The sequence below is a fragment of the Sceloporus occidentalis genome, unplaced genomic scaffold (genome assembly GCF_023333645.1).
Source record: "Sceloporus occidentalis isolate IW3139 unplaced genomic scaffold, rSceOcc1.0.p SCAF_58, whole genome shotgun sequence".
In the NCBI taxonomy this organism is placed as follows: domain Eukaryota; kingdom Metazoa; phylum Chordata; class Lepidosauria; order Squamata; family Phrynosomatidae; genus Sceloporus; species Sceloporus occidentalis.
In genome coordinates, this window is record NW_028317038.1 from 6,039,876 (window position 1) to 6,065,793 (window position 25,918).

The following is a 25,918-nucleotide window of genomic DNA, read 5'->3' on the forward strand; positions in this document are numbered from 1 at the left end:
AAACAGGAAGGAGGGAGCGAAGAAAAAAATAAAAAAAAAGGGGGGGGAACAAAGTGCTCCCATGAACCGGCACAGCGCCCCCCATCAGCAAGCGACCGCTCACACCGCCAATAGGGCCTGAACATCGGGGCTTGCACTATATTCCATACCTCTCACTTTGATCATCAGAGGACATGGCCAGCTCCTCCAGAGTTCTGATGTGTTCTACTTTCAAGATCCACTCCCGAAACGAAGGAGGCAGAGGATCTTTCCAGTGAAGCGGTATTAAGGCTTTTGCGGCGTTCAGAATGTGAGGCACTATCGAATTCCTATAACTAGAGACCGATTGGTCAGTATGATGCAAAAGGAACAAAGCAGGCGAGAACGGTATCTGTGAACCTGGGCATGAGCGAATGGATCTGACGCCAAAATGGAACAATCCTCGGGCACTCCCACCATAAATGTAAAAGCGACCCCAGAGCCACATCTCCAACATGTATCTGGCAAATCCGGTAAGGCAGCATGGAGTATATCAGGGGACCTATACCAGCGGGTCCGGAGTTTGTAAGAGGTTTCCTGCAGTTTAGTACTACGTGAGCTTTTATGGGTGAGGAGAAAAATTTTGTCCCAGTCTTTTGGGCTTAAAGAAATCTGCAGCAGCTGTTCCCAGAAGCCTTGAAAATGCAGTGGGACGGTGTTTTGCGCCCGCAAAAGAAGTTGATATAATATCGAAACACCGTGGGGAGGGAGGGATGGTCCATGCATGCATAAGAGCTCAAAATTAGTAAGGGCACCCGTCATGGTATGTTTTCGTGAGGACTTAGAGAAAGAACTAATCAACTGACAATAGTGAAATTTGTCGAGGACAGTGGGTGGTCTGTCTGACAGAATCGAGTCCAATGGTCGTAATCTGTCATCAAGTAAGAAGTCAGAAATCGGAGCCCTGTCCGTCAACGTGGTAGACAAAAAAGGGCCAGTAACCTGTTCTTGTGGGAAGTCGGGATTATTTCTGATGGGCGTCAGGGGTGAGGGATACGTCGTCAGAGAGTGCGATAAATGCAGAGAATGTAGCGCAAGTAGTGTAGCCTTCGCAAACGGGTGGTTGCAGGCAAAAGCTCGGGATTGATGGCGCAGTAACCACAAGAGGTGGTGCAGTGGTACAGAAGCCCACAATTTATGTTTAGGACGATCGGACCACTCCAAGGCCCGCAAAAGGTGATAAGCCTGAAAGTACAGACGGGGGTCTGGTAGACCCGCGCCTCCATTCAATTTAGGTCTGCATAAGGTCGCGAACTGAATTCTGGGACGTTCTCGGGACCATAGGAATCGCAAATACATGGATCGAACCGAAGAAAAAAAGGCCCGGAGAATCTCTATTGGGCAAAAATAAAAGCCTGGGTAATACAGCCATCTTGAGCGTGTTAATTCTCCCAAACCACGATATGTGTTGAGGGGACCACGTATTAAGGTCCTTCTGAATGGTTGCTAATAGAGGGAGAAAGTTATGTCGGTAAAGCTCCGGCAAATCCCGTGTAAGCCAGACACCCAGATATCTTAGCTTTCCCTCACACCATTTGAAGGGGAAGCTGGAACACAGATTCAGGGCGTCAAGTGTCGCCATATTAATGTTCAGGATTTTGAATTATTAATTTTTAGATTAACCAATTCCCCATATTCTTTAAACTCACAGAAAATAACCGGAAGTGATAACAGTGGTTGCGTGACAACAAAAAGTAAGTCGTCTGCATAACCTAAGATTTTGTGCATGACCTCTGAGGGGTGGGATTATAAGGAAGAGACCCAGCGCCGCATGTTGGGTCCAAAACCCATATGGTCCAAGACCGCAAACATAAAAGGACCAATCCAACCTGTCAAAGGCTTTCTCAGTATCTGTTGACAGGAGGATGGTTTCAGTCTTGGAGGATATCGCGTAATGCATTAAGTTCACAGCCCTAAGCGTGCTATCGCGGGACTCGTGTCTCGGTGTGAAGCCCGTTTGGTCAGGGTGCACTAGGGACGGGATAAACCGCTGCATCCGATTGGCCAAAATTTTAGAGAATAATTTGAGATCTGTGTTAAGCAGGGAAATAGGGCGGAAGTCCTTGTCTTCTTTGGGGATCAGAGAAATGTTAGCCATCAGAGTGTGTTGGTCCTCCCTATGTAGGATGACCAACTGCTGCAAGGTACTGTACTGGATCTGTAAAGTGTCTTTATGGGCTTGTTCTAATGTCGTGATATAGTTTCCCGAGGGCGGACACAGCTGCTTTCTTCCGTTCAGACCTGACCTTGATGAAATGTCCGCGAACTACACATTTATGAGCCTCCCATACAGTTAGGGGGGAAACGTATGGGGTGGCATTATCCGTGAAATAGTTGAATAGTCAGAAGTGATTGCGTGTCAGCCTGAAGTACTGGATCTGTAAAGAGTGATTCGTTAAGTCGCCATGTCGTCGCTGTCGGTCGGGTCAGAGTCGAGGTCAAGGACATTATCAATGGTGTGTGATCTGACCAAGTGATCAGACCGTAACGCGCAGACAACAATTTGGGGAGATAGTAATATGGCAGAAAGAGATAGTCGAGTCTAGTAGAGAGTCTCTTGGCAGTGGAGGAAAAAACTGTAGTCCCTATCGCAAGGGTGAAGTGCCCTCCAGCAATCTACCAGCTTAAGATAATGGAGTAAAGCTTTCATTTTTTGGGAGACATGCGGGGGAGTGCAGGAGTGCCCTTCGGAAGTATCCAGTCTGGGTTCAAAAGCCACATTGAAATCTCCGCCCAGGATCAAGAGACCCTCTTGGAAGGGGCGTAGTAATCGAAGAATCTTGGAGAGGCAACGGTGTTGCTGTCTGTTGGGGAGATATACATTAGCAAAAGTATAAACACAGCATGACATGGTACCATTTACTGGCAAGAGATATGACAAAACTAAGGAACAAGGTAATTGAATAAGGCAGCATAAAACAGGAGGCAGAACCTCGCGCCAAACCGCGTATCTGACCAAACAGTCGGTCGCAAATGTAGAACCCGCGTGCAGAGAGAGAGAGAGAGAGAGAGAGAGAGGAGAGGCAGCAAAGGGAAGAAAAGAAAAAAAAATATATTAATATTCCTGTGGTGCTCCCTCCCCCGTCCCCCCACTGCCGCGGGAAGAAAGAGGTAATCAACCATATAATATGATATATGCAGAGAGACAGGAGTCTCTCCCCGCCAGGGCCACAGAGGGGGAACCGGAGGTCCCAGACAAAGAAAAAACAAAAACAGATAACAGTGTGTGTGAGTGTAGGGCAGTGGGCAATATAGTCAATCGAAGCACAACAGCCCACCGTGATGCAGAAGTGCCTGCCACAACCTGTGGGTATGTGGAAGCAAAGGAATAGGTATAAGTGTGTCATGAGCAGGAGTAATACTATACCCACAAAAAAACAACAGCCCTGTAATTATTGTAAAGTGTGATACCTTGAAGGGGGGGCGTGAGGCAAACTATGATGTCAAGTGCAGTGATGCACATAGTGCAACCCAAATCCGGTACCATTATCCGGCATAGTACATAGAATGTACAGTGCAACACTGCAACTCAGCCCAGTGGGGGCCTCAATATCAAGCCATAAAGGCTGGTGTAGTGATGTAGACAGGTGATAATAATAAAAAACAAAACAAAAAAAACACCCAACCCACCCCACCTCTGAACTTCCCCACATCGAATGCGGCCACAGCAGGTAGTGGAGAATGTGTAGTGCAATACCTCAAAGTACCCTAGAGGGGGCCGTGATAGCGAGCTATGACGGCAAGCGCAGTGATGTACGCAATGGAATCAGATATCAGTAGACAGCATAGGGAACAGGATGTAAAGTGCAACACCGCAACGCAGCCCATAGGGGGTCTCGGTACGGGGAAATGCAGTAATGTACACATTTTAACAGAAAACACAGCATATTATGCAGTATGGTAAGCATAGAAATAAGGGGACCACAGCAGAGTCCCGAAATGGCAAACTCCACGGTGTCTGACGGTGTAACCGTGGCAGCCCGTAGGTTAACCCCCTCGTCCCCGCCGTAGGCCGAGGGGGGCATCCACTCCCGTCATAGCATAAGTGCACACAGCGGGAACCAGAGTACAAAGCACACACACAACCAAAAAAGAAAACTGTAAACAGAACACAAAACTGCAAGGCCCAGGAACAATAAACGGGGCCAAGGTCACTATCCCAGGGGTTACTCACGGCACAGGACAGCCTCGCTGTCCCGGTGGGCCTCGAACTCTGGAGACCTCGCGGCGGCGTTGACGGGGCAGACAGTCCGCTGGACGACTGGGTAAATGCAAGTCCGGTAACCCCCAATTGTCGACGTGGACGAGGCCACGAGGCCACAAAGCTCTGTGGGCTCTGTCCATGGGGATCATGGTGTCTCGGGGCCGATTGAGCAGTGAGTTGAATAGAGTAGTAAGTACCTGGAATACATCCTCCTCCTCCTGGGGACTTGCTTCAGGAAGGCCACATATTCTAATATTATGTCGCCTGCTCCTGTTATCCAAGTCCTTCAAATGTCTCCGATAGTCCGTCAGGTAAAGGGTGTGCTGCGTCGATATCCTCGCCACTTGGGAAAGGTTGGTAGACAGGCGGGTGGTTTCACGCTCCTGCGTGTCGATTCTTTTCTCGAGGCCTTCAGAGACGCTATCTCCTGCTTCACTGTAAATTTAAGCTCTGTGATTAGCGTACTGAAATCAGCCTTCCAGGGGGCCGAGGAAAATAGACGAAGAATCGTCTCCTGACCCGTAAGGTCTGCTGGAGTGTCATCACCACCGCTCTGCCTGCTGTCCTGCGTGCCTGCTGTGCTTTCAGGGGACGATGCTTCAAGGCTTTCAGAAGGCCGCGATGCGAGATTGCGTGCTGTTTGAAAATATTCCCACAACGAGGAAGAAGTCGATTTGTTCTTGCCCCTCGGGGTTTCTGCATCTGCCGGCATCTTTATTGCGCCCCATATTGCAGGATGGCTATAGATAAAGGAGTCTGATGCAGTAACAGGTTTTATATGGTCACTACTTTTATGATTTTTTTTTTCACAATATGTTTGCATGAACCACTGTTTTGTTGTTTAACACCTCCATCAGCCTAATCTCCTCAACTCTTAGAAGCATACATTGAAGGGCAGGGATGCCATAGACTTCCAAAGTAGTGTAATTGTTAGGGCTGGGGTAAGAAGGTTTGTACCCCATGATGCATCATTACAGACAGGCAAAATGAAACACACGTAGAATGTGAAAAAGTGAAACCCAGTGTCAAAAAAGTGAAAATAAAGAAAGAAAAAGAAATACTTTCCTTTCTTGGTATCGGGTCTATAGCTGCAACCCTTACAAACACTCTCCACGGAATGTTGAAAAAGGGAATACAAATTTGACTTCTGTCTAGGGGCGCTTTAAAACCGCGATCACGAATAGCTCATATAAAGATATAAAAAAGGAAAACGAGAAAAAAATATAGTGTGATACAGTAAAAACAATGTAACTCCGGTACAAGGCTTCAATGAATGCACTCACAATGTGGATAAGCTTTTAGCGCGTATATCAAAACCACTACAACTATAAAAAGAGGAAGCCTCTAAACGGCGAAACGCGTTGAGGATTGTTTATTTTGGACTTAATTTCTCTTTTTATACGTCTTTTTATACATCTTATTTAGTTTATAGTTTTTAACATTGTTTAAGTACTTTTTTAGCACGTCTGGACAACTTTGTAAACACCTATATGGTGTAGTTGCCGACGAGTGTTTGGTAAGGGTTTAGTCCCAGATTAAATTATTTATTTATTCACTTCATCCCGGTTTTTTTTTTGGATCTATTTATGGCACATATTATTAGCTTATGATTTAATGGACATATACTATTTATTATATACATAAGCACTCGCACTTTATCCATATCCACACTGGAACATTGAAGAAATCTTCTTGTGGAATCCAGCAAAGCCACCTCAGGAACTTCATCAAGGGATCGGCTCCACTTCAGGACAACTAACCAGATGAGCTTGATATCTCTCTACTAAATGTGAGTGCATTACCTCTTAGCACACATATTGATGGTAAAGGTATCACCCTATTAGATTTTTTTGTCTTACATACACGTGGAGCCAAGGAATCAACGCATATACCGAGGAGTGGTTTTGATATACGCGCTAAAAGCTTATCCACATTGTGAGTGCATTCATTGAAGCCTTGTACCGGAGTTACATTGTTTTTACTGTATCACACTATATTTTTTTCTCTTTTTCCTTTTTTATATCTTTATATGAGCTATTCGTGATCGCGGTTTTAAAGCGCCCCTAGACAGAAGTCAAAAATGAAACACACTGCAGGCTGACTCTTAATATGATATGGTCTGTATTGGAGAAGCTGGCAAGACTGGTAAGTACAGGGCTGTAGACATGACCAAATAGGGAACAGGCACAAAGGCAGATGTACAGCACGATAGCCCCCTATCACCAGATACCAGATAGCTCTGGGACGCTGTAGCTGGACTGGCAGGCCTGCTCTCTCTGGGACACGGCTGGGAGCCCACAGACAGCCCAGACGGCTGGCAGCAGGCACTGGACACGTTGCAGGGAGCCCTCAGGGAGGACAGAGGTAGTCAGGCAAGCTGGGTCAGAACCAAAAAGACAATATCAATGTTGAAGCAGAATTCAGGAGCAGAGTCGGGACAAGCGGGTCAACACGGGCAGTAAAGAACCAAATCAGGAACCAAAGAACAAAGTCAAAAGCAAGCCGGTTCATAGCGGGTTAATCAGAATCAGATTGCTGCTAGCAGGTATTTTATTAGCTATATGCAACAATACAATAAACTTTAAACAGCCCTTACGAAAAAATTACTGCAGTTTTTCTGAAGTAATACTGCAGTTTTTTGGACATTTTTTGCACTTTTACTGCAGTATTACTGCACATTTACTGCAGTTTTACTGCATTTGTATCTTCACTGTACTGCAATTTTACTGCAGTTATTTTTGTACGGAAGTACAAATGCAATAAAGCTACAGTACAGTGAAGTAGAACTGTAGGCTTGCAATATAAAAAAAGTGCAGTAAATGTGCAGTAATACTGCAGTAAGAGTGCAGTACAGTGAAGTACAAATGCAGTAAAACTGCAGTAAAAGTGCAGTATTGCAGTTTTTTCATGTTCAAAAAACTGCAGTATTACTTCAGAAAAACTGCAGTAATTTTTTTGTCAGGGAGGTCAAATGATATAATGGAACATTTAAAATTATAAAATTAATGAAAAATGTTTACATAAAATTACAATAAATACATAAAACCAGTCTTTGAGACATTCAGTTCATTCCAAGTAAAATGTCCCACATATTAAGGCACCAAAGTCTCTTTGCTTTCATTAAACCCATGCCTTTACAATCCTTTAAAACATGTGTGTACATGTCACTTAAACTCATCTAACGACAAATGGAAGCAATAAAATATTCATGGTCTTCCAAATTGCTTCTTTTATACAATTTATCATAATCCATAAAACATGCGACTGGAACAAGTAAAAAGGCCATACAAACTGTATAGTTTAATAACCGAAGGCCATCTAAATCCATTCTAAAAGCGGTTCTGCCTTTTTCCATGTGTCCTGTGCATAAAAGCAGTTCCAAAATAAATGCAACACTGTCTCATCTTGCGTACGCTGATCTCTGGGGCACCAAGACCTCTCCTGTGCTGAAACTGCCTAGTTGGCAAACATTTGTGCACTACCTGCCATGCAAGACCTCTGAGAGAAAGCGGCGACATATATTCTGCCAAACTCTTCTGGGCTCCGTGAGAGAGTATTGTGCCACTTGTTTAGTTTGTTCCTTTGGTACTATAGCAGCAGTCAACTTCTTTGGATTTGATAAAATTTCCGGGACAAAATCTTGGAGGTGATAACATTGTATTGTTTTTTCTAAATGGCAGGGTCAGACTTTAGCATAAACAACATGCAGGGGTGGATATATCCAGCAAAACACACATTAACAAAATATTGGGATACAAACTGCCCCCTTAATCTGCCTCCCAGAGACAACAGGGGCTGTAACGGGATTAACAATACAATAGGGTCCCAACCTCCATTATCTATTACTGGCCCAAATCAGTTCCAAGGTTTGGCCGGGGTAAATGTCTAGTGTGTAGTGGTGGAACTGGGGGAGGGGGGAGGCTGAATTATACAACATTAAACTAAAACAATTGTGGTCACTCCTTGCTTGCAGATCCTGGCTGTCTGCCGGAGATAATCCCCTCAGAAAGTGATGAGATGATATACTGTTGGGGTAGCTACAGAAGTCTTTACAAAGCCCATAGTCAATAGGGAAGAGGCTGGCTGTCAAGCCTCTCCAGTGGTGGAGGGTTCTGCCACACCCCCTATATGCCACTCTGCCTCCCTGATATGCCTCTTGACCCCCTATATACTACTCTGCCCCCCAGATATGCCTTATACCCCTATATGCCACTCTGCCTCCAATGATATGCCTTTTAACCCCCTATATGCCACTCTCCCTCCCTGATATTCCTTTTAACCCCCTATATGCCACTCTGCCTCACTGATATTCCCTTTAAACCCCTATATACCACTGTGCCTCCCTGATATGCCTTTTAACCCCCTATAAGCCACTCCGTGATATATTTTTTAAACCCCTAAATGCCACTCTGCCTCCAGAAAGCCCTTATACCCCCCCCATATGCCACTCTTACCCTCCCCTGACTTACCAATGCTTCCCTAGACTTCTCCTCGTGCTTCAGATTCTTTAGTGTGTAGTGGGGGCGGCCAGTGAAGGTCTGTGCGATGCGCGCAGACAACCTCTGCTGCTGCTGCTGCTGCCTGCACTTCCGCTGGGTCTTCTATGAATGAGCACCGGAAGGTCATGTGACATCGGCGCTCCATCATAGAAGCCCCGGCTGCTGGAGAGGAGGATCCAGGTCCCCTGGATCCTAGTCTTGTAGTCAGACCTCCATTTGAGGTCTGATTAGAAGATGACCTCGAATATAAGACGATGGTTATTTTTTGCTCTGAAAAGAACCTTGTCTTATAATCGAGCATTTTTCATAAATTAATATTCAGATTTTGGGGGGTTGTCTTATAATCGAGCAAATACGGTACTTTGTTGCCCTGGGGCTTTTCGGGCATCCAACATATATATACATCGGCCTTAGCATACTTTCTTGCTTGCCAGCCTGTTACATATCGTACAGAACCTGATGGTCAATTTGTATCTCATTAGTGGTTATGGCAAACATCTCTTGAGCAATTCTTTTTGCTTCAATGTCTGCACGGTTATTACCTAATGCTATAGGATCTTTGCTGTTGGTATGAGCTGCATGCTTTATTACAGCTACTTCTTTTGGTAGATGTATAACCGTTAATAGTTCTTCAATTAGGGCTTTATGATTTATCGGTTTCCCTGTGGAGGTAATCATACCTCTATTTTTCCATTGTTGTGCAAATACATGTGTCACAGGAGCATCTGTGGCAAGGTTGTGGGGGTCTGCTAGGTAGACACCTTCCCTATTGGTTGCTACAGCCACACCCCAGGATATCCATATATGGTCCCTAAATTAATGGAACGTGGGCCTCCCCTGACCACACCCCCTGCACTGTGATTGGTTGCTTCCTGTTCTAGCTCTCTCCTGATTGGTACCAGTTAAAGTGTTTAAACTAATGTATTTATGTATTGTTCTTTTCAAGATGGTCTCAGGTATAAAGTTGGTGTTTGGTGTACAATAAAGCAGATTCTTACTTGTTCAAGCCTAAAACCATGTCGGTGTCTGATTTGGGGACAAGGGACACTTCATCGTGGAGTGTAACTACTTGGTTACTGGAAGTCTGGAGTATACCGAGGGGACCATAGGAGATCGCTGGAACTATTGACGGCGGAGACAGGGTCTCTACAAGGTCTGTCACAACATGTATAGTAGAAAATACATATTGACTATCGGTATAGATATTTACTCGTTTGTCTACTTGCATGCCCCTATGAGAGCCATTAATTCAGCCGCCTGGGATGATAAATGATTAGGTAATTTACCCGCCTTGATTACTTTAGTCTGCAGTACAATGGCATACCCTGTAGCATTTGTGCCATGAGGATTCTTTTTTGAAGATCCATCGATAAACAGTGTTTCATCAGGATCTTTTAGAGGACTATCACTCAATCCTTCTCGTGGTAAATTTTTGGCGTAATTTCATCGATACAATTAACTAAAGAAGATGGGTTAAGTGTGGTACATCTCTCAATAGTTATGTGTGGTTGTGCTAATAGCACTGTCATACACGATAAATGTCTTGCAGGACTGAGATATGAAATCTTATTCTGTAATAAGATAACTGATACTGCATGTGGGACCTTTAACGTTAATGGATGAAACAGTACAATGGCTGCTGAAGCTTTGACGGCTTCGGCTGCTGCATTCACTAAACGTGTAGAATAATAAGCCAAAGGCCTTTGCTTACCCCCATGCTCTTGGGTGAGTACCGATGTCATATACCCTTCTTTTACATCTAAGGTCTGAACAAATTCCTTAGTATAATTTGGTAACCCTACGACAGAAACGTTTACCAATGGTTTTTTTACGCGGCAAAATCTGCTTCTTGTGTCCATTGAATTTTATCTGCAGCGGCCATTGTAGTATTATATATGAGGGCTGCAAGAGGTGCTACTAAAGCTGCATAATTTGGTATCCAAGTTCGACAAAAATTGGTCGATGTAAATGTATACCTTTTCCCTTTATATGTAAAAGCAAACCAAAATTGGCTATCTTTATGCAATGGTATACTAAAGAAAGCATTACTTACATCTATTACAGAAAACCACTTATTTCTCGGATCAAGCTCATTTAGTAAGGTATTGGGATCTGGTACCACGGGTGCACATGGAATTACTGCCCGATTTACAGCTTGTAGATGCTGAACCATTCTCCATCCACTTGATGGTTCTGCTTTCTTTATGGGAAACAAAGGAGTATTACAAGGGCTATCTGGGCAAGGCACAATGATCCCCTTTTCCAATAAACCACTTATTATTGGTGCTATGCCCTCTTCAGGTTTAAGGGGATACTGTTGTTGGTGAGGTCTATATCCTTTGCTATTATAGTTACTGGTTCAATCCCTTTCATGAGTCCTACATCAGTAGGTCCGGAGGACCATAAGTCATCAGGTATTTTCCTCCCACTGATGAACCTGAATAAGCCACAAATTTTCTACAAAACGGTCGCCGGTATGCCTTTACTTCAGCATTGTATTCAATGTCTCCCTTATCCCTTTTCCACGAAAGACTAGTTTCACATCGCAACACCATATCTCCCACAGACTTCCACTGATCAGTTTTTTGTTTACACAGAGAAAAATGTGGTGTTATACCCCTAAAAAGTGTGGTCATTCGGGGTGTTAATATACAAGATAATGCCCCTTGTCCTTTGTCTGTCCAGTATAAAATATTCTGTCTGTATTATGGTACTTCGTTAAGTCTTTTAAATGTGACTCATAGTATTCATCTCCCCCGCTGTCCTTTTAAAGTACGTTGTACAATGAAAATCGTTTTAATGTTGAACTTGTAAATTATCATATGTCTTGAATGTCTTATGTACAAGTTCTAAAACCTGTATTAGATTTTGCTGAAAATAAGGAAAACATATGTTGAAGGCATAATAGTAATGGTCATGCTGTCCTTTAACTATCTTATTTCTTTTCTCCGCTGTAACATCAAACTTGTCTCCCACGGGTGCAATATGCACTCCCAACTCTTTAACCCCTTAAGGACCGGGCTAATTTTTTCTTTTTGTACCCTGTGGGACCGAGGCTGTTTTAACACTTTTGCGGTGCTTGTGTTCAGCTGCAATTTTCTCCTTACCCATTTAGTGTACCCACACATGTTATTTATTGTTTTTTTCAGGGCAAGATGGGCTTTCTTAAGATACCATATGTTTTGATCATATCACCTTATTTACTATAAAAAAAAACATGGTGAAAATTTGAAAAAAACAAAAACCTTTTATGACTTTTCTTTGAAAAATCTTTTTACGGACAAAAGGGTGTAAAAAACTAGCTAAATAGATTCTACTATTTGTCCTCAGTTTAGAAATACTCAATGTTTTTATTAAGTTATTGGGCAATAAGTACAAGTAGCGTTTTATGATTTCCAAACCTTTTTTCCAAATCTGGTAATTCTGCCTCCATCTCCTCTTTGGAACATCTTTGAAACCAGCTAACTCAATTAATCCCCATCAAACCATATATTTTTGAAAAACAGACACCCCAGGGTATTTCAAATGCTGGTATTTTAACCCTTTCCATGCACTAATTATACAACCACACTTTGTCAAACTTTTTAATAGTAATTTTTTTTTTCTTTTTTTCACACGAATTGTAATTTAGTTATAAATATAAAGGTCCTGGTATATGTCACTGTCAAACAACACTCCAATATGTGTTCAGCAACATCTCCTGAGTATGGTGATACCCCACATGCATAGGTTTGTCAGATTGTTTGGCTGGTAAAAGGCTACTTTTGGGACAAGCGTAATTCAGGTAGTCATTTGGTAATTTTGCCTCTATATCCTCTTTGGAACATCTTTGAAGCCGACTACTTCAATTTACCCCATCAAACCATATATTTTTGAAAACTAGACACCACAAACTATTTCAAATGCTGGTATTTTAACCCTTTTATGCATGAGATTCTACCACCTGCTTTTCCCAAAATTTCATTTTGTATTTTTTTCCACACAAATTGTACTTCAGGAATGAATTCATAGCTCCTGGTATGTGTCACTATTAAACAACCCCCCAATATGTGTTCAGCAACATCTCCTGAGTGCAGTGATACCCCACATGCATGTTGGGTTGTTTGAGATTTAAAATCCCACATTTGGGAAGTGCGCTTTTTTTCTCTATTTTGGTCAGTTTGTACCTACGCCCTATCTTTGAGCCCGGCCACTCCAATTTACCCCATCAATCACATTGTGATTAGAAAGCTGGGCTCCATTGACTTGCATGGTTGAATGCAGTACCTGTATTCAACCTGCAAGTGGAGCCAAAGTTCTCTAGAGGGTCTGGAGACCATCTAGCGAACTTTTTCAACTTTATCATTGTATTACAGGGCGGCCGCCATCTTGTGGATGGTGAAAGTTCACCGGCAGTGGCGGTTGTGACCGCTCTCCGGAGTGATCACAGCCCGTCTTTAGGTAAGTGTTTGGTGTCCCTGAATACCTCCTGATCGAGGCATTCAACTCCATTGGAGTTTAGGAGGTGATCGTTGATCGCCTCCTAAATGCTTTTAAAATGGGCGTCCACTTTCTAAGCTTATTTAATTTGACGGTTCAGGACCATCAAAGGTCATTAAGTGACCGTTTTTCCGTGACGGTCCTGAACCGGCAAAGGTCGTTAAGGGGTTAATTAAAACCCTTCCCAAGAGATTTACCGGACATACCTCGGATAATATTACACTGACAGTAATCATTTTGCCAGCCTCCGGATGTTGTATTTGAAGGGGAACAGATAAACTTTCAACATGTGTTCTCCCATTTACTCCTTTTATGTGAATTTTACCATTTCCTTTCTGTATGCCCGTACATGTAGGATAACTCAATAGAGTTCGTGAGGCCCCCCGAATCTACCAAAAAGGTTATACGCTTATTATATACAATTAAATCAATTTCAGGCAAGTTTGACAACAACAATACATCATGAACATTACTGAGATCTAATGTCTTTTTCCTTTAATCGTCATTGCTCGTGTGCTGTTTGCTTTCTCCTGTCTGGTTCGGGACACTCTTTTGGCCAATGATCTTCCTTTCCACAATTATAACATCCTCGTGACCTTCTATCACCACTTCCTCCTCTACCTCGGTATCCCTCTCTGCCCCTGCCACGACCTAGATATCTTTCTCTTCATCTTTCATTATTCCCTGTCAATGCTCCTTCGTACTCTTCACCACATTATTCCAACTTTCTTTTTCTCTCTTTCTTTGTGCCATTTCTCAGAATGCTTAGCATACTTCAACACGTCATTCAATGGGGCTGTATACGGAGATTAACCATGTGTTTACATATATACGCATTTATCTCTTTGCTTGTCCCTGACACAAATGCATTTTTTAATTGCTGCTCATAAGCAGAGTTTGGGTCTGGATCAGCAGGTGGTGTCAATCCGCTATAGACATCAAATATCTTTTTCATCCTATGAAAATATTGATCCACATCCTCCCCATTCTTTTGCGTACATCTATTTATCTCCGTCCAATTTGTTCTACAAGCCCATCTGTTTGTGCAAGCAGTTACAAAAACACTTAATCGATTATTTAAATCAACACTGTCCCATGAAAGTGGGCGTCTTGGATTTTGATTATTGTACCCATTCCAGTTCTGTTCTACTGAGCTCTGATCTGACAAACTCTCTATTTCTTCACCATTTAATCGATAACTGTTATAGAGTCCGCGTATATCCTCCCCAAACTGCGGAGGATCCTCTTTTGGACTCTTTACATGTTCAGTAGCTTTTTTTAATATCTTCCTCTGTCCATGTTCTATGTACCCACAAGGTTAATGGATGTATCTGACCTTGACCATTATCTTGTCCTGCCATTGGATATATATACCTGTGTCTGTGTCCAATAAAGTGTTCTTAATGTTATACCCTACACTGAGTCCCGGCTAGTGACTGGGGAACCGGGGAAAGTGTGTGTGTCCCGGGCTAAGAGAGCATAAGATAGCAGAGGTAGTCGGTTGGACTAGCCAGATCCGTGACCGTGACAAATAACAGTCCAAATAATGTATAATCACATCAACACACAGAATGAGACGTCTGAGTAACAAAACCGCCCCCTTAAACTGGGGGATTCAGGTCTCCCAGGAACAATAGGGGAGATAATGGGATTAGCCTCTGATATCTTCCAACGATAGTCAGGCTGGAGCCCTGGCTGGGCACCCTGTGGAGATAATCCTGTCTGGTACACATAGTGGGACAGGAGGCTATTCTAGCCGCCCAGCAGTTCCTAAAAAAAAAACCTATACAGGTATATAATTTTTCATAATTACCCTAGATGACCCCTCTCTCTTTGTAGGGCAGGGTCATCCATGGGCTGCCACAATGATCCGATCACTCCTATTGGCCAGGAGTGATCTGATCAGCCCACCATTTGACCTGGAAGAACCCTGGACTTTCAGGTCAGTGCTGTTATTTTATTTACTTATTTAGTAAATTTTTTATTTTATTTATATATTTTTTTTTTTACAATTTTTTTTGGGGGTCATACACAATCGGAGCATTGAAGGGGTTAACTGAGCAAGAGGGGGGGTAGGGGTTAATTGAGCAGGGGAAGGGATGGGGGCTGGTCTCCACACTCATGTGGAGACCAAAGAACCCTGTCTCCCTGTCCCTGAAGCTGGGACACAATCTCCCATAGACTGGAAATTGCAGGGGAGGAGTCTCGTTTTTGCTGTTGCTGGTCTGCCTGGGCTTCCAGGCAGACCACCAGCAGCAGAGCCCCATAAAAAACGGGAATTAACCCCTTCAATGCCGCGATCGCTGCACTGACGCTCTCATGGAGTGATCAGGCAGCAGGGGGGTGTTGTGTCAGGTCCCCACACTTGTGTGGGGACCCAATCAACACGCCACCCCCTTCCCTGAAGGTTTTTCTGCAATCGCGGTTTCAGCCTACAGAATCACTCCGTGGGAGTGATCGTAGGCTTGGGGGCGGGCTTAGAGAGGCTGTGCTGGTCTGCCCAGACTCCTGGGCAGACAGCAGCAGCAGCGCCCCCGCGATCACCACGATTGTGGCGATGTGGGGGCGTTTTTTGGGGATGACGTACCTGGTGCCTGGTCTACCGGTGACCTGTGAAGGGGTTAAATTGTCATCCTCCTTATCAATATTTGTTTTGCCTTTTTCAACTCTATAGCCCGATTCCTTACATATACTTCTCTAAGCCACCTTTCCGTGCATTTAAAATTTGTTTACCTTTAAAATCTCCTTCTTTAAATTAAAAATCAGTTTGTCAGTATTGCTTACACCAGCCTCTTTCAACTTAAAGAGTTTGCAAACGCACATTAAGATCTTTAAAAACTTGTTTGCTCTCTTGTTTCTTCCTCTTGCCAGCAACAATAAAAAAGTTCTTAATGTTGGACTTGATAGTCTTTCTGGCGCTGCCAAATGAGACCTTAAAATTATTCCGGATTTGTTTGTCCTCCAGCAACAATAAATTGAGTTTCCACAGACCATTACTAGTTTTGGATTCATTAGGAATTAAAAAGCTAGTTTTTAAAAGTTTATGGTCTGAGAATACATTATCTTCTGAAAACATGTCCTGGAGATTAAAACCAGCAGAGTCTTTTCTGTTTTTCCTCTTTGGTAAAAGGCTCTCACTTGAAACTCCTACAGCACGATAGCCCCTTAGTTGGGCACAGGATAGGTCTTAGATGCTGTAGCTGGTCTGGCGGGGCCCGCTCTCTGGAACTCTGGGTTACTATGCCCCAGATGCATTACTTTGTATTTATCCACATTAAATGCCAGTTGCCACAGCTCCTGACAATTATTCCAGTTTACCTAAATCATTTGCCATTTGGCTTATCCCTTATCCCTTATCCCCATGTTGCATATTTTTGTGTCATAATCAAAAAGACATAGCTTTTCATCAAGACCTTCTGCAATATCACTAATAAAATAAAATGAGAATGGGTCCAAGTACAGATCCCTGAGGTACCCCACTGGCACCTTGCTCTGAATATACGCAACTACAACCGTCTGTTTTCTGTCACTCAGCCACTGCCTGAGCCATTCAACAATATTGGGATCTATACTCTGAGATTGCAGTTTATTGATAAGTCTTCTATGTGGGACAATGTCAAAAGCCTTACTGAAATCCAGATATGCAATGTCTACTGCACCACCTTGATCAATTACTTTAGTCACCCAATCACAAAAATCAAGATTAGTTTGGCCTGATTTTCCTGACGTAAACCCATGTTGTTTTTGATCTTGAAACCCATGTGACTTCAGATGTTCAACAATCCTTTCCTTTAACATTGTTTCCATTAATTTCCTCACTACAGATGTAAAACTTACGGGCCTGTAGTTGCTAGACTCCTCCCTACTGCTTTTTTGTGTGAATGGGCACAACATTAGCTAATAACCAATCCCCTGGGAAGATTTTAATAATTTGGGTTGTATCCCATCAGGCCCATTATTTGTCTTTACCTTAGACAACTGAAGTAGAACCCTCCGCCGCGATAAACCCACATGTATCAAATGACTCAGTCTTTTTTTCTGAGGTCTCTTTCCCTCATTTTCACTTGTAAAAACTGAACAAAAATATTAGTTGAGGCAGTCAGCTAGACCTTTATCCTCTTCTACATACCTTCCTGCTTTTATTTTTATTCTAACTAATCCTTGTTTTACGTTACTTTCCTTTTCTCATTTATATATCTAAAAAAAAAAAAATATGATCTCCCTTTTTCACTGACAGGGCAATTCTCTCTTCAGCATGTGATTTGGCAGCTCTTATAACTTGCTTTGCTTCTTTCTGCCTAATCTTATAGCTCTGTCTATCTTCCTCACTTTGGGTATGTTTGTATTTACTAAAGGCTAACAATTTTGGCCACTTCTGCGGAGTACCACAGTGGTTTCTTTAAATTTTTACTGACCAGCCTAATACAGTTTTCTGTTATCTTCAATAATTCAACTTTTAAATAATCCCATTTCTCCTGGACTCCATTTAAATTGCCCCAGTCTGATAATGACTCCTCTACACATTCTCATTTTAGAAAAGTCAGCTTTTCTAAAATCTAAAACTTTTGTTTTTGTGTGGTGTGACTCAGTCACTGTTTGTATATTAACCCACACAGACGGACGATCACTAGATCCCAAACGTTCACCTACAGAAATATCTGTTAACAAATCTTCATTTGTGAACACTAAATCCTATATGGCCTTCTTATGAGTTGGCTCCTCAACTACTGTATTTTCCGATGTATAAGAAGACTGGACATATAAGACGACCCCCAACTTTTCCAGTTAAAATATAGAGTTTGGGCTATACTCGCCGTATAAGACTACCCCTCTTCCAACGCAACCCAAATAAAAAAACATCAGATTTGATTTCAATATGGTAATTTTAATTCAAATGCTTATGACATGCAGGTACTTAGCAGGAAAACTGTCACTTATAAACATAAGGCTCTCTGCCTGCCCAGCCCTCCCTGTCTCCAAGACGATCCGAGCGGTAGTGCAATGTGATAGAGTTGAAACACATAAATAAAAACACAAGAGACATGAGGTCGTTGGAAAGTGTAAGGCCACAGCGCTTTATTACTGTGACAAAAAATGTAGAAAATTAGTAAAACATAAACATTGTTAAATAACATTTGTAGGGATGTCCCGCCAAATACCATACGGGAACCGTTGGGTCGGAACACCCTACCCTTCCAAAGTTCCCCCAGGGACTGAACCCGTGGAGAAATTAACATGAAACATACACGTCGGCATAACAGCCAATTGTAAACATATCACCTTAACGCTCAGAATTCAGCCATAGACTCCGTTAAGATAAATAAAAGTGAAAAAATTGCTTTAACAGATTCTCTGCTTAATAAGCTGGCAAATATTATCTGACCAAAGGCGGGAAAAGGGGGTCCCATAAATAGACAGCCAGAAACCCCACCCAAGCAGGACAAGGAACCCTACAGATGACCCCCATCTACATCCTGACAGCAGCTTACTGTTAATATAGGCCCAGTCATGCAGCCTTTTCTCTTATTATCCAGGGCTTGTCTTTATTAGTGCTGTCCCTCGCCGAGATCTTCCAAAAAAGACTTATGATGAGGTCTGGCAAGTGCGCAGGGGCAGCGTTAGTGCAGCAAGAGCGGCGCTGTGCCCAGAAAAACACGCCTCTTTCACCCGTCTGGCCCCCCTTGTATCCTATTACCTCCTTCTCTGCCTCTCAGATCTGCAGTGAAGCGGCGCAGGCGCGCATGTGTGAGAGCTGAGAGGCAGAGAAGGAGGTAATCGGATACAAGGGTGGGCCAGATGAGTGAAAGAGGCGTGTTTTTCTGGGCACAGCGCCGCTCTTGCTGCACTAACGTGCCGCAGATTCTCCAGTCCGGCTCAGTAAGTTTCAGCACCCGCCCTATAAGATGACACCCAGCGGATTAAGACGACCCCACGACTTTTGAGAAGATTTTCATGGGTTAAAAAGTCGTCTTATACGCCGGAAAATATGGTACTTTGGCACAACCAGGTACTTTGGTTTTCCTGTTCACGTCAAACAGGTCACTCCATACATGACCTTAAAATCAAAACACTGAGAGGTAATTTAAAAAACACCCAAGAAAGACATTTGAAGTAAAAAAAAAAAAAAAAGTAAAAACAGAGGCCTTAATGTGGATTTGAGCTACTTAGCACATTATCAAAACTCCCTATAACCTGTGCGAGTCCATATCTGTGCTTACACACACAAATCCACGTCCATGATCCCACACACACACACAATTACCCATCCATACTCACACACACACACACACACACACATATCCATGATCACACACATACATGCTGACACACACAAGTATGCCTGCATACTGACACACACAAGTACATATGCATGCTGACACACACACATACAGTATATATGTGTGTGTGTATATATATATATATATATATATATATACACGTACAAATACATATATCCCGTTACCGCTTAACTCCGTTTCACCCGTGGTCACATGACGTCACCTGACCCCGATATGCTTCTGTTTGAAGCTGCCGCAAACTTAGCTTTTTAGCCATCGATGCCCTATGCACAGTGGTGGGATTCAGCCGGTTTGCACGGACCGTTTCTTAATTACCCTATTATAGTCCGCACTTTTCTCTCACTGAAAGTGGTGGTGCGGCCTATAATCAGGGTTTAGCGTAATTCATATCGCCAGACGCCCGGGACGTGTAGCTCTGGGTGCCGGGCAGGTGTGTTTTTTTTCTTTATCATTTAGCCCTGCTGCGTGCCAACAGCAGGGTGAAGATGCGATGCAGACAACCCCCGGTGATGCCGGCACTTTCGCCGGGGCTTCTATGACTGAGCATTGGTAAGTTGGGGGCGGGATGTCAGAGTGGCATATTGGGGGAGCAGAGTGGCGTGGCATATGGGGAGCAGAGTGGCATATCATGGGGGCAGAGTGGCATGGCATATGGGGAGCAGAGTGGCATATCTAGGGGAGCAGAGTGGCATATCTGGAGCAGAGTGGCATATCTGGGGGGCAGAGTGGCATATCTGGGGGCATAAAGTATATCTGGAGCAGAGTGGCATATGTGGGGGGCAGAGTGGCATATGTGGGGGGCAGAGTGGCATATGTGGGGGGGCAGAGTGGCATATCAGGGGCATAAAGCATATCAGGGGAGCAGAGTGGCATATTAGGGGGGTAGAGGGGCATATCTATAAGTAAGGTGCATTATGAATTAAGGGGGGACCTTAAAATGGCTATTGGCTTTCCAAATATCTGTATATAACCTATGCTGACTATGCTGCATAATAGATACTAATTGTATTTTTTCTTTAAAAATAAATTTATCTGTAAAATAGCACCAGCCTTTAATCGAGCCAATACAGTATAATGGCATTAATTAATTAATGGTACTTAAAAGTATGCACTGGCACTTTTTAGATTGATTGTGATTTTTTGTTATGTGACTCTGGTAATAATTTGCTTATGGTTTTTTCTTTATTATTAATCAAAGACACATGTATTATTAATGTTAAATTTATAAATAATGATATATAATATTTGTAAATATAATGATAATTAGCATTAATTAATGGTAATTAAAAATATGCACTGGTGCATTTTAAATTGATTCAGATTTTTTTATGTGACAAATGCAATTGTTAAAGCATCAAAAGAGGCATCATGGCTTTGTAAAAAAAAATATATACTAAACAGCTTTAGCAAATTTTTACAGTAAATTTTACGTATTTATGTGTGACTGCATGAGTCTGTGTGTGTGTGTGTGTGTGTGTGTGTGTGTGTGTGTGAGAGAGACTGCCTGAGTCTGTGTGTGTGAGAGAGACTGCCTGAGTCTGTGTGTGTGTGTATATGAGAGAGACTGCCTGAGTCTCTGTGTGTGTGAGACAGACTGCCTGAGTCTGTGTGTGTGAGACTGCCTGAGTCTGTGTGTGAGAGACTGCCTGAGTCTCTCTGTGTGTGTGTGTGAGACTGCCTGAGTCTCTGTGTGTGTGTGTGTGTGTGACTGCCTGAGTCTCTGTGTGTGTGTGTGTGTGTGTGACTGCCTGAGTCTGTGTGTGTGTGTGTGTGTGTGTGTGTGTGTGACTACCCGAGTCTCTGTGTGTGTGTGTGTGACTGCCTGAGTCTCTCTGTGTGTGTGAGACTGCCTGAGTCTGTGTGTGCGTGTGAGAGACTGCCTGAGTCTGTGTGTGCGTGTGAGAGACTGCCTGAGTCTGTGTGTGCGTGTGAGAGACTGCCTGAGTCTGTGTGTGCGTGTGAGAGACTGCCCGAGTCTGTGTGTGCGTGTGAGAGACTGCCCGAGTCTGTGTGTGCGTGTGAGAGACTGCCGAGTCTGTGTGTGCGTGTGAGAGACTGCCTGAGTCTGTGTGTGTGTGTGTGTGTGTGTGTGTGAGAAACTGCCTGAGTCTGTGTGTGTGTGTGTGTGTGAGGTTTTTATTTCTTAGTAAGAAAGCTCGGAAGTGGTTATTAAAAAAATTTGAATCCCACTTCTGCCTATGCACTAGTACTACCATCTTACTTAACTTTTCCTGTGGCAACTGACAAATCATGGAATGGGTGTCAATCTCTATTCCAGAAAAAGATAGACAGCACTTCTACTGGTCCTTCAGTCTTCTCAGCTGCCACAGGGACTCCAAAATCTTCTGTCATGGCTTTAAAGCTCGAAAGCAAGTTGTGACAAACATGTGGCCAAAAATAATCTAAATAATGAAGTGATGACGAACCCAAAAAACTATTCCAAAAAACTACTATAAAAATCAAAATAATAGCACAAAATCAAACAACCTATTGGCAACAAAATAAAAACCTGACAACCGACAACCCAATAGAGGAAAACAGTCGGGTGTACTAGAAGGAGTTGGAAGGCTGACTGGATATCGGATTTTGCCAAAAGCCCACCCTTGCCAGCCATACCAACCGATTCAAGAGCCTTCTCAAATGACACGTATTAAACCCTACTGTCCTACTTATCAATATCTTCATTAACTGATCCTTCTGCTGAAGAGGGAAGTGGTGAATCAACCTATATGCACATAGCTCCTTTCTAGGAACCCAGCCCAAAGGTGAAACACTCAGACAGTGTTTAAGCAGCTTATCCATGACCAATTCCAGATTCTCCTGCACTGACTTCAAATTATCAACTTCAACTCTAGGAACACCCACCTTAAAAGGAATCCAAAACCCCCAAATGAAACCAGTGGCTAATTACATGTTTCCTGTGTATTGGGATATCGGCTTAGTCACTCCTGCATCTGCACAATGCTCACTCGAGTTGGTGTCATCTTAGGAGGTACACCGGTTATGCTATGAGAACCTGCTACACTGTGAGAGCCACTCACGCTTCCAGACCTATTTCACAATGGAGGCACAGCTGAGGCAATACCACGCATCCCTAACTGTGCTACTCCTGGTGCCCCATTCAACAGCCTGCACCACAGCAACAGCAAATCATACTCACCACCCCTGCGGGGTTATAGAGCGGGGTGCAGTTTAGCAGATTGAGATGTATGGAAACCACCACTCGTCTGTGAAAATGGCTCTTCCAAACTCCTTGGCTCCTGATCCACGTAGGCAGGAAGGAACCCTGGGCTAAATTTTCTTTGCTGGTCACACAATAACCTACAACACCTAGACAATTATCTATTATTTCAGGACTTATGGTATTATAAAGGCAACCATGAGGGGATCACATCACCTCTTATATGGTACAGAAAACAAAGGAATATTACACCAAATGTAAATTAAATACTTTTAGTATACTGGTAATGAGGGGGTCCATTTCAAACAGACAACTAAACTCAAATTGTTGCTCAAAGATAGGCTCTTAATGGGGGTAGGAGATTGGTGAGGTGAACAAGTCTTTCTTTGGGTTTCCCTGAAAGGGTTTTTTAACTCTATATTCCTGGGAGAGACACCCTTAAGATTTTTAATAGGCATTTCTCAAGGAGGACCCCTCACAAGTGTCATCATACAGGAACATCTCTAATATAAACTGGGATATTAATTTGTAGAGTCAGATCATTTCCATTTTGCTTATTCTTGATGCTAAGAGGTCTGTTCAAACTGCACTAACACTAACTGCATCCCATTGGTATTATAAAATGTTGATGCTTTGGCCATTGTTTGCTAAATATCATGAGAGTTGTATGAGAGCCCAAAACAACTATTACCACTAAGAGTTTTGATTCCCTTCTGATCACGGTTTATAGAGGAATAACTCATTGGCACTTTCACTCTGCTGTTGATTCTGTCAGTAAATTGAGGGCTTGCATGTGTCTTGCCATATAGGTGTGGCAAGTGAGAACAAGTGGTCTCTCTGGAAGCTGAGGTTGGTGTTCTGAAGAGGCACATTGAAACACAGAGAGATTGACAATCTTGAGAGGAGTCTCTTGCTCACTGAGCAGATTTTAGATGGGACCCCTAGCAATGAGGGAGGAGATAAGTCAGAAGGGAGTCAGGCACATAGCTGGGTGACAGTAAGACGTGGTTACAGTGGGGGAGGGAAGAGGAAAGCCAGCCCAGAGTTTCTCCATCCCAACACATTTGCCCATTTAAGTAAGCATGTTGGGGAGGCAGACTCAGAGGTGAGCTTCCCGGAAAAAGCTGCTCTCCCTGCTCATCCAGTGTGCAGGGGATCCGAAAGGAAGGGAAGCCCAGGCAGGTTGTGGTGGTAGGGGATTCTAAAATTAGGAAAACAGTAATCTGTAGCTCTGATCGCAGCAACCGAATGGTTTGCCGTCTCCCGGGTGCCCGGGTTCGGCATGTTGCAGACAGAGTGGATAGATTATTGGGAGGGGCTGGTGAGGATCCAGCTGTCTTAGTGCACATTGGCACCAATGATATAGTAAGAGGAAGACGGAGTGTTCTAAAAGGTGATTTTAGGGATATAGGGAGTAAGATTAAAAAAGGACCTCCAAGGTATTCTCAGAGATACTGCCTGTGCCATGTGCTACACCGGAAAGGCAGCGGGAGATTAGGCAGCAGAATGCATGGCTGAAGTCTTGGTGTAAGAAGGAGGGCTTTGGGTTTTTAGAGCACTGGGCTGATTTTGCTTTGGGGTACAATCTCTATAGTCGTGATGGATTGCACCTAAATGCAAGAGGGTCCAATGTGCTTGGGGAGAGAATGGCTAGATGGTTGGAGGAGATTTTAAACTAGGAATGGGGGGGGGATACCGGGCTAGACAGTATAGAAAGGGAAGGCGATTTACTTAGTAACCAGGTGGGTGGATCTGGGGGCTTGGTCTGTACAGATAATAGGGAGAAGCTTATATTTTGCCCCCCAAAACAAGGACAGAAAGCGATTGCAGCATTAGTGTTAAACGACAAGCTAAAGGTCATGTCTACAAATGCTTGCAGTTTAGGGAATAAGATAAGGGGTGGCCATATATGTGAAAAATAACATAAAACCTAACTTAACACAAGTTGGCGAGGAGAACATAGTCGGTTTGGGTTACAGTACAATTTGGCAAAAGTAAAGTAACTTGTGTAGGTGTGATTTATAGACCCCCAGGACAAGTAGAAGAACTAGATAATCTACTATTGGAGGAAATGGCTAAAATGACAGGGAAGGGGGATGTTATAATCATGGGTGACTTTAATCTTCCTGATGTGAACTGGAAAACGAAAGTAGCTGGTTGTGCCCAGAGTGCAGATATTCTGAACTCCCTACTGGGATTATCTTTAAAACAAGTAGTTGAGGAGCCAACTCCTAAGGAGGCCATATTGGATTTAGTTTTCACAAATGGAGATTTGTTAACAGATATTTCTGTTGGTGAAAGTTTGGGATCTAGTGATCCTCAGTCTGTGTGGTTTAATATACGAGTCACATCACACAAAAACAAAAAGCTGACTAAAATAAGAATGTGTAGAGGAGTCATTATCAGACTGGGGCAATTTAAATGGACTCCAGGAGAAATGGGATTATTTTAAAGTTGTATTATTGAAGATAACAGAAAATTGTATTAGGCTGGTCAGTAAGAGTAAAAAAATAAAGAAAACGCTGTGGTACTCTGCAGAAGTGGCCAAAATTGTAAAAGACAAGAAGTTAGCCTTTAGTAAATACAAATAAATACCCAAAGTAAGGAAGATAGACAGAGCTATAAAATCAGGTAGAAAGAAGCAAAGAAAGTTATAAGAGCTGCCAAATCACATGCAGAAGAGCAAATTGCCCTGTCAGTAAAAAAAAAGGGAGATAAAACATTTTTTAGATATATAAATGAGAAAAGGAATGTATGTAGAAAAGGATAAAGGTCTAGCTGACTGCCTCAATAAATATTTCTATTCAGTTTTTACAAATGAAAATGAGGGAATGGGACCTCAGTTAGGAAAAAAAAGACTGAGTCATTTGAAATATGTGAGTTTATCGAGGCGGAGGTTCTACTTCAGTTGTCTAAGGTAAAGACAAATAAGTCGATGGGGCCTGATGGGATACACCCCAAGTTATTAAAAGAGCTTGGTGGTGCACTAGCAAAACCGTTAACTGATTTATTTAACAAATCAGTTAGGGAGGAGGCAGTAGGGAGGAGTCGGGCAACTACAGGCCAGTTAGTCTTACATCTGTAGTGGGGAAATTAATGGAAACAATGTTAAAGGACAGGATTGTTGAACATCTGAAGTCACATGGGTTTCAAGAATATAAACAACATGGGTTTACCTCAGGAAGATTTTGCCAAACTAATCTTATTGATTTTTTGGATTGGGTAAAGTAATTGATCA

The 25,918-nt window shown here is 43.0% G+C and overlaps 1 protein-coding gene across 1 annotated transcript in view; it reads left to right on the top strand.

Annotated features, from left to right (window-relative positions):
- Positions 1 to 25,918, top strand: part of LOC149287647 (fatty-acid amide hydrolase 2-like) — a gene marked incomplete at its 3' end in the record, with an annotated part of 171,351 nt that overhangs the window by 127,479 nt on the left and 17,954 nt on the right. Inside the window, exon 10 of the mRNA XM_089492661.1 lies at positions 17,175 to 17,183. Within this exon, the coding sequence (XP_089348787.1) occupies positions 17,175 to 17,183 (9 nt within the window). The remainder of the gene's footprint in view (positions 1 to 17,174; positions 17,184 to 25,918) is intronic.